The sequence below is a fragment of the Bombus vosnesenskii genome, unplaced genomic scaffold (assembly GCF_011952255.1).
Source record: "Bombus vosnesenskii isolate JDL3184/JDL3185 unplaced genomic scaffold, Bvos_JDL3184-5_v1.1 scf7180000013272, whole genome shotgun sequence".
In the NCBI taxonomy this organism is placed as follows: domain Eukaryota; kingdom Metazoa; phylum Arthropoda; class Insecta; order Hymenoptera; family Apidae; genus Bombus; species Bombus vosnesenskii.
This window is the reverse complement of record NW_022882930.1, coordinates 7,025,492-7,041,332: the sequence shown is the minus strand read 5'-3', so window position 1 is coordinate 7,041,332 and position 15,841 is coordinate 7,025,492. Positions and strand designations below refer to the sequence as shown.

Below are 15,841 nucleotides of genomic sequence, written 5' to 3'. Positions count from 1 at the left end.
TAACTGTAATGGTATTAAATTCTCCTCTTTTTGTATAGTTTGATGATATATAATGGAGTATAAAGCAATAGCAGATTAGACAATATAATAATTATAAATGAATATAATAACAGAGTTTTGACTCGTTTAGCTTCCAGGTGATAGAGTTCCATATGAATAATAGATCATTCTATAGAATTTTAGTACGAGAAGCATTAATTGCAATTTATAATCCAGCTATCGTTATTTTTGTTGAGAAGAAAATAATTATTCAGCAATTTTTAATGTTTGAAGGAAGGTAGCAGTTTCTCTACGCTTGGTTTAAGGTAAGAGAAGAAAAAGATAGAAACCTTGGCATCTCGAATATTAATATGTACATATTTTCATTTCTTCAAGCCCTATGTGGATAAGGGATGCGCAATCATTACAATTTTGATTGATTTACAATTCCATAGGTTTATATACCTACAGATGCTTTGTTACATATTCATGTGCCTACATAATATCATTATAAATATACAAAACATACAGAATAACTAATGCTGTTAAATTATAGCGATAATTCGTCTAGCGTAAACTTTACCCTACACTTTTTACCAAGAAGAAAAGAATAGAAAGAACAAAAACAAGAAAATTAAAATAACATCGAATACCTAACTTTTCGCTCCAATTACGTCACGAACAACACAGCTAATTTCGTTTCCGGATGCTATTAAATCCATCCGGAACAAGGAAACGAAATCGCCGTACGTTTCGACGTTATCAGCACCAGCGCTAGAGGAACGATATAAAGGAGAATGAGAAAGACAGGAATAGGGAAAGCTGTTCAGACCGCCAGAAATTTTCCCGTGACGCTTCCCTTTGTCTGGATCCCGGACCTAACCCAACTTGATTTGAGTCCGCCTCGTAGGTGACACCAGTGCGACGAAGAACGAGAACACAGCCGGAAATGAAGGTGGCTAGAAGTTCGCGTGGTGAACGTCACCTTCTGTCGAGTAAATTTTATCGAATCCACCGATCCCTCGGGTTTGCCGGAAAAAAGGGTGTCGGAAGGAAAAAAAACTACATATATCACGAAGCCGTACACGTGAAAAGTGGAAAGCGACAGTGACACGTGTTGTGTCGGATCAACGACCACACCAGGGAAAAATCTTGAGAAAAGGAAGATATATGTATGCGTGCGTCCTTTTGGAGCAAGCTTAGCTTTCAAAGTGAAACATAGGGTGGTTTGGATATTTCATTAGTTTTAGTAAGTAGTTTCGATCATTTTGTTTTGTGGTTTTCGTTAGATAAATTTCTTAGTTCAATGTATAAGGATAAGCCACAAATTCTTGTCCAGATTATGTACGAAGTGTACTTCTAATTTTTAATCACTATGTCGTTTTAAATATATGATAAATCATCCATTTATACAAATCTTCAGGAAAAAAGGTCAATCTTAATATTAACATTACAATCTCAAATTTTTGCATTTATGCAAAAAGATCAATAAAAATATACCAACGATATTTCCAATATTATTTGTTATCTTTATAATAGAATAACAAGAAACATAATCTCTGATTCAGGCATGGTATTTTAAAGGGAAAACGTACAGTACATGTGCGTAAATTAAATAAATCTTGCTGTTTGTCATGAATACAGCGATACGAATAAATTTTACAACAGTAGATAATTTTCTGCATATAATTTTATTCTCCAACCTCGAAATTCAAATATAAAGTACTATTCGAATTTATACAATGTAATCGGCCAAGTTAAAATAGAAACCCGGAAAATGAACAATGCGTACTTGAACATAAGGGACGCGAGCACGTGCACGCGAATTAAAATTTACAAGCTGTCGGCCTGGACGCCGCGCAAAAATACAACTTTCTCATCCGTAAGTAAAATCATTAGCATTTCCCATAAAATTACGAACCTCATTTAAATTCTCACGCATGTACTATAACATTCTGCTAAAAGTCCTTTACTAATATTTTTTCATTAACATTCTTTCTTTTCCCCTTTCTCTCCCTCTTTTCCCTCCTTTTATCTTATTTTCTTTCTTTCACTTCAGGAAGCCACGAAAAACCTAGCAATTCCCGAATCTCAATGAAATTGTTGTCCGTCGCTTAGAAATATTCTAAAATTAAAAAAATAAATTAGTCGTCTAACGCTAGCGTTTCTTTTAAATTTATAAATTCCTCGCGAACGTTCGAGGTTACCTATATTTTTCTTAGAATCCGATCGATTAAAAGCGTTCCAGTGTCTTCCCCGCAATTTTCCCTAGTGTTAAAATTTACTCGTTTCGCGAGTCAACAAAAAACACCTTGAAAGGAAGCGAAGAAAAATCAGTACGAGCTATCGAGAATAACCCTCGCCTCAACTAACTGTAAGACGTTCGGAATAAAATCACAAGAATTCGAAACTCTTTAAGACCTCACGATCCTAAAATACGGAAATTCTAATGTAAAAAAAAAAATTAAAAAAACTATAAAAATGAGAAAAAAAAGAGTGAATCCTATTGCTGCCATTTGTACGAGTCCTTCGAAATCGTTCGAAGAACTGACGAAAAACCGACGAAGAACCGATGAAATTTTAATTTCATGCGTGATTATAATCACATCCATTCTTCACGGCCATTGAGAGATCTCGTGGCGACATTTCCTCTCGTACAGCGTCTGAAACTTTCAATGAGAAAACAGAGAGAGTGAAACGGAGGGCCAAATCGAATTCTTGATCAATCGAGATCGGGAAGACCGCCAGTGGAGCTGAAACTGTCCCTCGAATCCTTTTGGGTTCGTTCAAAATGGCCAGCCGGCGACGTGTCTTTCAAACGATTCTCGAAATTCAAAAAGTCCGTGTCGCATGGGCTACAAGCCTGCACAGATCCAGGAAAATATTCTTTGTTTCAACTGTTTATGAATCATAAGCGTAATCGAATTTCTTTACTTGGAGCAAGAAGTTGTCTGGACCACCATTTTCCCTGATCTGCCTGTCCAACCGGGGCGACGAGATCACCGTGTTGTCGGAGCTGTTGCAAAGCCCTCCTGCGCAGTCCATCATCTTCAAAAAATTAATATTTTTCTTGGTTGATTGATAATTAATATATTTCTTATGATTTTGTTGAATGAAAGAAGATTATTTTATTTTGAATAATTATTTTGAAAGTATGATAAGGTTGAAGTTGACGAGTGCAGCTAGTGAAGATTCCTGGTCTTTTTTTTTTTTTTTTTTGTTCATTTTGTACACATTATCGAGTAGATAAATGTTGGATTATTTTTAAAAGTGTAATGAAAACTGAATGTTTGTGAATGCAATTCATGAAGATTTTTGATGTTGAATTTCTTATAGTTAGAATGGTGAATCTTGCTCTTTGTGTTCTTCCTGCGTTCTTATTTGTCTCGGTAATTTACAGTGCTTTATGCATATATAGTTTTATGTAATAAAGTAGATTGATGTCGAAGAGATGAATAAAACCATATAAAAAAGTTAAAGGCAAAATTGGTGCGCTTGATTCCTCGATTAGACATGGATCAGTAAATTTATCATTTTTTTAAGTCACGTTATTTTCTTATCAATTTATCACGTTACAAGGAATGTATGTGAACTTAGTTTTTTAAAAGGAAATGAATATAATTTCCAATAAAATGTTCGAATCCTAAAATATCTTCTTTTAAAATCAAAAAATCTGTAAATATTTATCTCATTTTTATCGACATTTATTTATCTGGAAAATTAACTCTTAGAACTCCAGTTTGATCTCGGCTGATCCTAGATTTTGAATATTAAATGAACACAACGTTAAAGATCAGGAAGATGTACGAAAGAGCGATACGATTAGCGAGCGAACAAATTGAAGGTAATCATGGAATCTCTTACCAGCTTAGTTTTCTCCTCGATGACTTCCACGACGTTGCCTTCCTCCGTGCTGGTAATAATGCCAGTTCCCAACTTCTTGCCTAAAATCTTTACTTCCTTCCTGCATCCACCGGAAGTGGCGACTACGCCGCTGTCGCAGCCATTAGTGTTCGAAGCGGTGTTCTTCAAAAATTGCTCGTACGGACTAAGTAACTTTAGATCCTGATACTGTGACGTCATGATCTCTTGATTATGATTTTTCGGGCCCAGAATCTTCACTTCATTCAACCCGGAGAACAATTTCGATGACGGTAGACAATTTGATTTACTACCGAGAACCTTGAATTCCAAGCGTGAAATTCGAATGTGGGAATAGAATAATTACTTGGGAAATTTAAAAATTACTTAAAATTATAGCATGTTTCATATTAAGAAGATACTAACAATAAATCATTTTGGATATATTTTAATCTGTGGAGATTTAATTTAAGTACAATTCCAACAGATAGGAAAATAATATAACTCCAAATGTGTACACTATATTTTTTAAGTATTTAAAAATACTTTTCAACATATGTATTACTTATCTTCTTTAATATTTTATAACATCTTATCTACTTTAATATTTTAAATATATACGACGAAAAAATAAAAAATGAAAAATTCATCTTTCCTTAGAAAATTCTTCCCTAAAAAAATTAAACACTAATGAGGAAATGTTTAATTAAACAAAAATAATACTAGTAAGAAATTTTGTTGTATCTAGCTTGCGCAAATAATATAATCAAAATACGAGCGTAAAATTAACTAAAAGTTTAAAATAAACGATGAAACAATGAAAGTCTAAATCTTTTACCTTGTTTGAGCTTCCCGATCCGAGGATCTTCATGTCCGATTGACTAATGGGTATCAAACCAGTATCAGGCTCACTGTTATCGAAAACACAGGGCAATTTTATCTTGGACTCGTACACGGAATGATGATCATCCATAGTCGAACTACCCAGAATATTAAGATCTTCGGCTAAACTGGTATTGCTCTTCAGATATGGAAGTGTGTCGTTTAAAATTGACAATGATGGATGATTTTTCATTAACAAAGACGATATCGAAGGCTGAGAGGCAGTCGACAGAGTCGAAATGTCGCTTCTATGACTAAGAATATTTGTTAATTCTTGTTGGCTCGAAGGCACTCCTATAGCTGTGAATTATATCAATACAAGATTTGTATAAAAATTCAAGAAAATTTTCGAATAATATCAGTTTGTTACGTAATAAATATTGGTTTAGCTTATAACTTGTTTTACAACGAAAATTAAGGTTTGTTCAATTCGAAAAATTCGATGTTATTGTTTCGAGGAAGTTGGATCAATTTTATGCTCATTAAAAAAAATTACAAAAAAATATAATTGCTTCAAAATATTATTAAACTAGTGAAGGGAATAATGCAACAAATTAATACACAAACGTAAACAATTGTTGAATGTTTCATGATATTAAAATGATTGAAATAAAACCTCATGGAATAACGATATAAATATCGTAATGTGTGTAAGAAATTAATAAAATAAAACAATTTTATGATAAAGGACTTAGTACAAAATAAGGAATGAAATAAAGAATAACGTAGTGAAATTCACCTTCATCTTCATGTTCGCCAACAGAGACTCCACCATCGATGGACAAAGATTTTGGGCCTAAGATCAGATCATCGATCTTCGATTGCGACAGGAAACTAATGCCATCCACAAAACGATCGTCGAGGCTTTTACTATCGAGAATCCGAATGTCTTTGTCTTCTAAGATCTCAATGCCGTCTATCGGCATAGATTTCTGCGTGGAGGCGGAATCAAGTACCATGATCTGATTATCAGAATCTCCGATAATAACTTCCCCGTTACCGCGCATATTCACAACATTGATCGCGTCTGCATCCTCGCCCTCAAGAATGGTCACGTCGTGTGAATTCTGTGCCATTAGATCCCGGGCTTCGCTGTTCGTCATTACCTAGATTATAAAGAATAATTAATGCCAGAATAAAATACGTATGATCAAATAAAATTATAATTAATGAAGGAAAGCAGGAAATCGAAGAGAATATTTTCATACTGTCAGAACAGTTAGAGAATCTTTTTCTACGTCACTTTAATTTTCATACCCACTTATCTATAGCTATATATTGTTTAATCATCATATTAAAGTTAATTTTTATCTTACGAATACCACGTAAATCCAATTTTTATATTTTAATTATTTATATGATTGGAGCAATGAAACTATTCACAATAACGATTCTTTAATTGTTATGGGCTCTAATTGAATCGTTGCGCGTAATTAAATTGTCCAAAAGAATTAAAAAGATTTAAATGATTTTCTGCAAAAGAATGTCTTTCACCCCTGCGTGCCGCAACATCAATCGATGGCGAGTTTTTAGAATTTAATTTACAAATTTATCACAAGTTTTATGCTTTAGTCCTCAGCAGTGTTAATGTTAATAGTTGTAAATTTAATCTTTCTAACAGTATCGGAATACAGAGTGATCCTCTCGGTATGTATATAATTAACTGAAAGACAGTGCCGCCCATTGCCATCGTGGCGATGATGCCGTATCATGTGTGATCTGTCATCAGAGACCGATATCGCTATATCAGGGCCGAGACAGCTATATGTATGTGTGCGTATAAAATGAAGACGAGTATGTGTGATTTACGGCATATCCTTTGAGTTAACTAGCGAGAGGATCGCGCTGTATATCAATGTATCAAGCTTACAGAGCCTCTTCGTTTCTGTTCGCTTGATTGGTACAATAAAACCGTTCACAATAGTAACTCTGTAATCGTTTCCAACATTTACTAGGTATGAACGTGCTTTTAATTTTATAGTTTATTTCGTTATTTCAAATTTAGGTGTCTTATCGTATCTTGGTGCGTCTATACCGCTAACATTTAATTTTTCATATAACATGTGATTTCACAAAAGAATAGAAATTGATACGATAAATATTCTTCGCACGCTAGCTCAATAAAACGATTTACAAAGCGATATCAAAGATGTTCAGAACGAGATTTTTGGTCCCAATTAAAATACTCGGAAATCACGTACCACTGGGTACAAGAAATTCGACATCCAGAAATAATATGGATTACTACATCAAAACGATCGACGAATGGAAAAGAACTCAACAAGGAATAATTTTATGACTGGAAATATTCCAATTTTTAATTATTGGACGTGTTAATGAACGTGCTACGTTCTCCATATTTATTCCCAAAAATCAATAGATTAACATCTTTTCCGTTCTTCCAATTTAAACGAAAATAATTTCAGCGAATGTAATATCGCAACCCTGCCAATCATAAATCTATTTAAATCTAATAATTTTTTGTTATATCATTCCGAATAAATAATATTTCGTTCAAAGGAATTTCATTTTACAATTTCAAAAGCTCTGTTCTCAAATCTGAAAAATCTTGCTATCGATGATAAATGATTCATCACCTCGTAACGACCATCCTCGGTAGCGCGCACGAACTGTATTCCACCCTGGGCAGCCAGTTCCAGCAGTTCGTTGCAATCCTCCATCGCCGAGGACACAACAGGACCATTCTGGCGATCGGGCTCGTTTCTAGCCGGGTCGCTGTACGTGAACTGAGAATCCAATGCCGTGACCAAGCTCTCTGTCGACAGTGCACCAAATAAACGCCATATTGCGGCGACACTTTGAAAAACATCGCTATTTTAACGAGCCAATTATAGACGGACAACGACGCGTTAAAAAGCCCTTTTGGAAATATATTGCAAAATGGAATCGTTCCGCTAAAAACAATACCATTACTGAAACAATTAACGGGTACTTATGAAATTTGTTGTTAGTTGAATTTTCACTTTTGCTAACACTTGGAGCTTTATAGATTTAGAACGTACTATAAAATTTTTCTTTTTCTCAGCACTAAAACCAGATAGTTTTTCAGAGCGATTTTATAGATTTAAAACGCTAATTTAAATAATTTGCATTTTGAAAACTGAAGCGATTTTTGATTAAATATACGAATAAATATTTTTTCTTGGATTCCTATATTTTTCATTCTTTCTGCATAAATTTTATCCTTTCTTCTCTTTACTCTAACAGAATGTTCAGATCATAAGAAAAACTATTATTTACTTACCGTGTTCGTCCTCAGGTCCAGGTGGTTCAACGATGAAATTCATTTTACCATCAGGATCTATATTCTGAATAACTGTGGCTACCACGGGTACTTTTACCTGAACTGCTTTGATCCTGTCAGCGTCAGCAGAAATCGTTGGACTTAGACTCATCTTCCCTGCCATACGTAAATCTTCTGCTGTAGCAGGAGTCAAGATCTAAATTCAGAGATGAAGCCCACTTTTTAATAAAGCTTAGAACAAAAGAAATTAATAATTGGTTGATAAAATTATTACATTTTTATGAGTTCCTGTTGGAGAAACTTTCACGAGGACAGGAATTCCTTTGGCTGGTTTAAATAACGCGAATGGCGTTTGACCTTCGATCAGTGCCATCTCCATCGCTTTCGTATCAATCTTGTCTATTACTATAGATTCCATTACATCGGACTGTTAAAAAATATGCGACAAATTTATTAATTTCCAAAGACTACAAATGTTGTAATATGATTCTTGTTGCTTAAATGAATTACTAACTGCCATTAAAGGATCCTTGTCCCTTACTTCTATAGTTTGATCTCGATCGCCATTTGGCAGCTGCACGATCCTAACGTTTTTACTGAAACAAAATATCTATCACTATATACAGAATTAGTTTTTAGCCGTTCGTAGGCAATCTACATCGTTTATCATTTATTATTCAACACTAATTTTTTAGTATCATTTCATTAACATATTTTATTTTATAACGTAAATTTCTATTAACGTATTATTTCAAGTTGTCAAGAAGGTTAAAAATGTTCTAGTATGTATATCAAACGCCTCTACTACATCTCTGTAAAATATAAAAATTCTCTTCTGAAGAGAATCCAAACCTAAAATTTCGTTTGCTTACTTAAAAGCGTCAAATATTCTAGTATAATCTTTACATTGAAATTTAAAAATCGTGTTAAGAACTCTACTCTTCCGCATATTAGAAACATTAATCAACACATCAACGTGTGTTAAAGAAAGAAGACTCTAGAAAAGAAGATCAATTTACAGAAGTGAAAGAAAGGAAGGAAGAAAGAAAGAAAGAAAAAGAAAAGAGAAGACCGTCAGCTTTCTACTACATCCTAACCGACTAAGAGATCAACATTCAAGTTGCGTTCATTCAGCGAAAGGAGAAGCCGTCTATCAAGGGGCAAATTAAGCGTCGTTCAGTTCTATTCGGTGACGTCTACCTACTTTCTTATGACGTTGGGATCGACGATGCCCGGCTGCACACCAGCCGGATGTCGATACTTTATCCCGTGCTTGTACTCCTCGTGCGATCTCAAAGAGAATCGACGCGGAAACTCTTTGCCGCAGATTCCGCACACGTGCTGCATTTTCTCCGCGTGTGCATGCGCTTTGACCTTGTGGCAGACCAAATTCGACATTTGATTGAAGCCTTTGCCACAAAGCTCGCATTTGTACGGCCTCTCGTTGGTATGGGTAAACACGTGGTTCCTCAAATTGCCTGACAACGGAACGGTATTTAACTGTTGCCGGTTCCCCGGCTCCGGCTTACTTACTTTGCACAGGCTGTTTCAGAATTGTTACAGCACCGTTTAATTGATCGACACCACAAAACGCGGACCAGATATTTGCATAATGCGTATCCGCGAAAGTTTGTTCGCAAAAGAATTTGTTAGCATTCTAGATTTAGACGTTTTGAACGCAAAATTTTCTTAAATGTAATTCTGAAAGAGCTTGCATACTTCGAATAGCTTAATAAGTAATAATTACCCTTCTGATGAAATCCCTTTCCACAAACCTGACATTTGTGCGGTTTGTGTTCCGAATGTGTCTTTCGGTGAGAGATCAACGTAGATACTCTAGAAAGTCATAGTTAGTTATACATGACAGTATTGTTAAAAGTATAAAAATTCCAATTTTTCACAAAATAAGGTCATCTTTCAACGCAGATAAATCGAAGGAGGAATGTAGGATCATGATTATCGTAATCGACTCAATAGCCCATTCACAAAGAGTTTTATAAGCTTCGAGATCGAAATCGTCTTAATTAATGCATTATATCAATTCGAACAGGTTTACTTATTTAAAAAGCATACTCTATGGAGATTAATTTATAAAAAGACCAGCATATCCGTGCTCGTTAAAATTTCCTTTCCGCTTTCGCGCACAATCGCGCAATTTTGCAGCGATTCAAAACGCTAATGATCCGTGCGCGCTCGCAAGCGACGCCTGTCATCATTCTTTCCTCTAGGTAAACTGTAGTTTCAATTTCTATATGAATATAATGTTCGTTAAAAATATTTCAAACGGGATTTAAATTATTATATAGCAAATGAAAAATGCCCAGATTAATAAATATATATAATCGAGAAATAATTAGATGAAAATCGTAGAATGATTTTGATAGTACACTGACCTGTTGAAAGTTTTCTTACAAAATTCGCAAACGTATGGCCTAGCATCACTATGTATCGCCTTGTGCTGGCTCAATGTCGACAACTGCCGGAAAGCTTTGCCGCAAGCCTCGCATTTAAAGTTTCTCTCGTCGGTGTGTGTTGGCAAATGCCTCATCAACGTATACTGATGTCGAAACTCCTTCGAACCTGGATCGAATATCAAGCTTTAGGGCTATTCTAGCGATGTTGTCGCAAATAGCGAGCGTTATGCGAAAGAAATGCTATTGATTTCGCGCTATGTTAAGGTTCTTGTGTACAGTTAAGAAGAATATTATGTATAATAATACAATATTGTGATATAAAAATCATTGAATTTTCAATCTTCAAACGATGAATATCTTCCAATCTTCAAATGTTGAAATCTTCAAACGTTGGAATTTTCAAATTTGCAAGTTTTCGAGTTTTTAAATGTTTAAACAATGTGATGAAGAACAAAAATTTCCTCGTGCAATGTATGACAACAATCCATATAGAATTCGATAAATAAATTACTAACAAATTCCACATTCCCAAATTTTCAACGTTTTCCCATCTCGCTTCAAATATTTCACAAAATGAAGCTTCGACCGTGGATCATCCTTATCGATCAGTCGAGTGGAGGACGAGGAAGGTCCTTCGACAACCGGATGTGAATACACCGTAACGTTATCTTCGGATGAATTAATATTTTGATCGAGAATCTATAAAAAATAAAAGTTTGGAAATCAACTATCTTGTAATTTAATTAGGAATCAAAGCAAGAAAAATAATTTTCATATTTTTACCTTATATTTGAAAACATCTTTTCCGAGAAACTTCGTCACAGCACCATCAATGTTAATTACTTCAGAATCTATAGCTACATTTAGGTTCATGCAATCACCCTGGAAACAAATTAGATTGAACCTCTGTAGGAAGTGTTTACGGTGCAGAAAATTACAGTACATATATCGCGTAATGTTATTAATAATTATAGTTAATAAAGGAAAGTTAATTGTTAATTTACCACTCATAATTACCTGAATTAATTGATGATCATTTGTGGATGGCAAACTCGGCACAACGGTGACATCGTTCCTCCCTTCAGAACCTGCGGTTTCCTCTTTCACATAAACTTCATAAACACTGTAAACCCAAAGTCACCAATGAAATACATCTTTTTAATATCTTCGAACAATTTTACGTCCAATTTTATCTTAAATTCTATTATACAGTATTTTTAATTCAAAAGAGACAATTTTATAAATTCGAAAATTTTCGATAAAATTATCTTTTAATAACTTCGCTTCTAATTTAATTTTACAAATTACATAATAAACCTACAACACAACGCTGACGTTCACTATACAATTGTTTAAGCTCACCTGATGACTTCTTCCGGGATAGGACGAGTAAACTGCACCTGCGGATCCTCGTACTGGGTATCCCCTAAAAAATTGAATAGCGTTGTAAAGGGACATCTTGAGCTATATAATAACCTGCGTTAATCTACCTCAAAATCTGCCTAGTTAGCCTACTTAAAAAGAACTTTGTTGTTGTTTTCTCCATATCAAAAAATAACATTCGATATTAAATTGAGATTAAATTGATTAATTTCATAGTTAAGTAGAATGTTAGATACGAGTTCCAAAAATGTCAGTAAATTAATACGAAGACAGCGTTTTCCATTACATATTTGTTTCGAACGAATTTACGCAATGCTGGGAATGGAAGATTTACAATAAAGAACATTGTTAAACAGCTATTTTCGAGATGCTACTATTTCTCCGTTGAAGCTCTTGAGAGTTGGGGATTAGGAAGAAGAATAGTGCATATGTTTTTAGCAGAAAGCTTTTAAGATTCTTTCTGAAAAAGGAGAGCACAATATTCTTGTACCCTAATACTTCTCGTGACAAAATAATCCTTTCCCCCCTCTTTCCGTCTTTCCTCTCTCTTTCTGTCTTTTTTCCTCTTATTTAATAATCCATTGCCTACTGCAACTGCTGTTACTTTACCGTTTTCTGTATGCTCTTTGTGAAATTAGATCGTGTCCAACTAAAAGAATTTATAATGGCTACCAATGAATAAATCGTGTTACTTACAGACAGTTACGAAAATCTATCCGAAACTCCCTAAATATAAAATACTATAATAAAAATATTACCTCCACGACTTTTTGTTCCGACACGTTAAAACATGCATTGCTAAGATATTGTTATACCTTTATTTATTCGTCTTTGCCTTTATTACGAAAGAGGAAATAAAAAGACATGAAACACAATGTCATAATACTTATATAGACCTATCGTATCTGTATGAAATCATAAAAATCGTAGGTTTATTACTGCATTAATATCTTGTACGTTAAAATATCGATGATATCCAGCTATCTCCATGGCATTGAAGAAAATATACTGTAACTTTTTATTGTGAATCGAATGTTTAAATTTCTTAAATTTTTTTTAGGAATGCATTAATAATAACCGTATTGATATGTAGGTATGAATAACTTTATAACACAGGACGATTTTACTTTCTTTGGTAAGCCAGATACACAATATTCGGTGTATGTATAGCTTCGTGACTGTATGTCGTATTGACTAAAAGCTCGAGCTTCGAGGCTCCTTTCTTTTTCTGATTTCGATAAAATTACGATGGTTATGCTTTTAGCAGTTCCAGCGAAGCTGATTATTACTAAGAATTCTTTTCTCCAACATTTTTTAGCATTTTTTAATAATTTACGAAGAGTCATAGAGGGCGTAAGCTTTATTAAAATAAACGATCTTGTAAAAAGATAATGAGATCTTTTCTATTACCTACCAATCATTCGTTGATTTTATCTAACTTTTCTATCACTCTGTTATTTAGGCTAAAGATTATACCAACGAAATAATTTCGATTTAGATATTTTGTATCGCAAGCCTGAATAATAAAACTGTTGACGCTGATCGAAATCGAAACCCATTTTCATCAGAAGATATCGTGAAGCGATATTCTAAATGATGCGTCAGTTGAGTGACTGATGACTGATTTAAATGGAACTGTCGACAGTAGCGACACAGGTGCCTCTTGAAACAATGTAACGCATTCGCCGAGCGTTTGATCCACAAGTTTGAGACAATGTTGCATTCGACCGCAGAAATATTCGACGATGTATCATTCGTACAACTGATTTGTTCATTTTCTAACTATGTATTATCGAATTTATGCATGCTTTTAGAATTTGAAGAAAAGAACAGAATTATGAATAAACTATGGTCGAATTTCAAGTTTAGAATAGAAATAGTTGAACGAGTTCATCTTAAAACAATTATCGGAGTATCTTTTAATTATTAAAATATTTTGCGATAAAACAATCATGTGAATTTTCTTTATAGCTTTATACAAATGAACTGCTTCGTATTTCCTTAAAAACTTACAAAATTCCGATTTAGCAAATACTTCAAGTTGGACATTTTTATAAAAATAGACGCAGCTAAAAAATTAACTTTATACTTTTAGAGTTATATATAATATGAGGCGAACAGTCGCTCACATTAGTCTTGTGACACCTCGTGAAGAGGTCACTTTTATTTAAATAAAGCACGTGTAACAACTTATTTAAGTGTTATACTAACTTGTTCATTTTTTAGCACATCAGAAAATAATAAAATCATTTGCTGTCTTTGTCATAGAACATATTAACGTTTCACTGAAATTTCATACGATTATATTTTAATCAAAGTGTTATCAAAAACTTTTGTGAATTACTGCATAGTACATAAGAATAATATTAACTATTAACAAACGTATCTTCCACAGTTACCACTGAGAGATTAATTTTATGAACTCCTATACCATCTTCCATCATTTCGCGATATGTTACAATTATACGTACATATTCAAAGCAGCGTATAATCCATAATTCTTTCTGTCAACGATTCCATCACACTGACACCAAATCATTCCAACGATCTTGACCGATATCCCGTAAAAAAGTCGCGTAATGTCACAGGTCGCGCTTTCTTTCGCCACCATTAAAAATTTACCGATTCGCGGACGAAAGGAAAGAGAGCCGGAAGCCATCATCGTTAAAAGCCCGAGACTTTCTCCCGTTGTATCGAGGAGAAGAGAAGAGACTGTCAAAAAACGACGGAATTTTGAAGGTTCGCGTCGCGATCGGCAGAAGTCCGACATCGTCGGTCCTCGCCTTTTTTTTCCGGCTGGTAGCAAATAAACGAAAGCCGCCATTATCACAGCTCACTTTTCACGAACCGACAAACGACAGATCGCGACGAGTTAATCCATCGTTATTTAGAGTTTTACAACTGGATGGAATTCGTCTGAGAGGGAATCAGAAAGAAGAAAGACGAAGCAGCGAAGAAAATAAGGGTGAAGGAACGAGATTGGTCAATTTGATATTTTCTCGAGTGTTACTCACAGTTGTATCCTTGCAGCAGGTTATTCTGAGACATTTCTCAGCATCCGAGCGTGTCACCTTCGAAACCGAGCCACTTTCCACACGTGTACGTCGCCTCGCAGCCTGATTCGCATCGATCGCTAACGAGGAATCGTTGGCCACGATCCCGAATCGGTTCGCGCATATCGCCACCAAACGGGCAACTTCGGAAACGTTTCCAGCCAATGGCGTAATCTTCCTGTCTTCTGGTCCTTTTAATCTTTGACACGCGAGTCGTAGAATGTTCCTTTGGCTCAGTCGAAAATAATTAGAATTTTGTATACATTTTTTAAGAGTTCTGGGTATTGTTGAGCTAGTTTGGAATAATAAGGCACAAGGATTGGATCTGTCGTTACTAACGATGGGAAGAAATGGATCGTGAATTATTTCTCATCTTTTATTGACAACAATTATTATACTATTATTACATTTAAAATTGCAAGACTTCTAATTCGAACAAGAAGACAAATAAAAGATTCGTTCCTAATTCTTAACAATTTGTTTATTGGCTCATTTTTATCAATAATATTGTTCATCTGTATTCTTTTTAGATTTGACAACGAATAAGCATAATTAATATAAGGAATTAAACTAATAAAAAAATTAACTGGAAAATGTTTCTTGCCAATCCTTCATAGAAAACTGTTCAATATTTTACAATACCATACACTTAGAGTTCTTACGAATTGCGTGTTGGATTACATGTGGGTCTTGCGATAATTTACAGCTTCGCCAAGAGGACACGACTTGGTCCCTCGATCCGCCTTTTAAAAATAAACCGATCGCAGCTCTACATTACTCGGGTCAAGTGGTTGCTGGTGTGAAGAAAATATTTAGGAGTCTGGACAGTCGCCACGTGTCCCCACTCCAAATCTAGCAATGGGCCTTGTCTTCTACAAAAAAAACTGCACTCGGAACATAATAGAAGGATGGGTCGATCGTGAGGTCCTCAATATTTTTACCCGACGTTGTTACATCTCTTTGATTACACTTTTAACGACCATCTTGATCTACACTCCGCACAA

The 15,841-nt window shown here is 34.7% G+C and overlaps 1 protein-coding gene across 1 annotated transcript; it reads right to left on the bottom strand.

Moving 5' to 3' along the window:
• Positions 1 to 1,499: 1,499 nt before the first annotated feature.
• Positions 1,500 to 14,989, bottom strand: LOC117231417. Its single transcript, XM_033489849.1, has 17 exons — positions 14,799 to 14,989; positions 11,764 to 11,827; positions 11,419 to 11,524; positions 11,185 to 11,283; positions 10,917 to 11,100; positions 10,381 to 10,567; positions 9,735 to 9,823; positions 9,192 to 9,465; positions 8,502 to 8,583; positions 8,262 to 8,414; positions 7,988 to 8,183; positions 7,320 to 7,498; positions 5,462 to 5,828; positions 4,679 to 5,022; positions 3,844 to 4,161; positions 2,914 to 3,027; positions 1,500 to 2,842 (listed from the first exon to the last, which is right to left on the bottom strand). Exons 1-17 carry the CDS (start codon positions 14,830 to 14,832, stop codon positions 2,702 to 2,704), a joined length of 2,931 nt encoding a protein of 976 aa, XP_033345740.1. The 5' UTR covers positions 14,833 to 14,989; the 3' UTR covers positions 1,500 to 2,701.
• Positions 14,990 to 15,841: the final 852 nt, after the last annotated feature.

Bases quoted from the DNA above. Each gene is read 5' to 3' on its own strand.
- LOC117231417 (XM_033489849.1), bottom strand. From the start codon at position 14,832: ATGTCTCAGAATAACCTGCTGCAAGGATACAACT. The intron at 11,525-11,763 runs GTGAGCTTAAAC...TTGGGTTTACAG, and splicing joins ATCCCGGAAGAAGTCATCAG to TGTTTATGAAGTTTATGTGA. The intron at 11,101-11,184 runs GTAAAAATATGA...TATTTTTTATAG, and splicing joins AAGATGTTTTCAAATATAAG to ATTCTCGATCAAAATATTAA.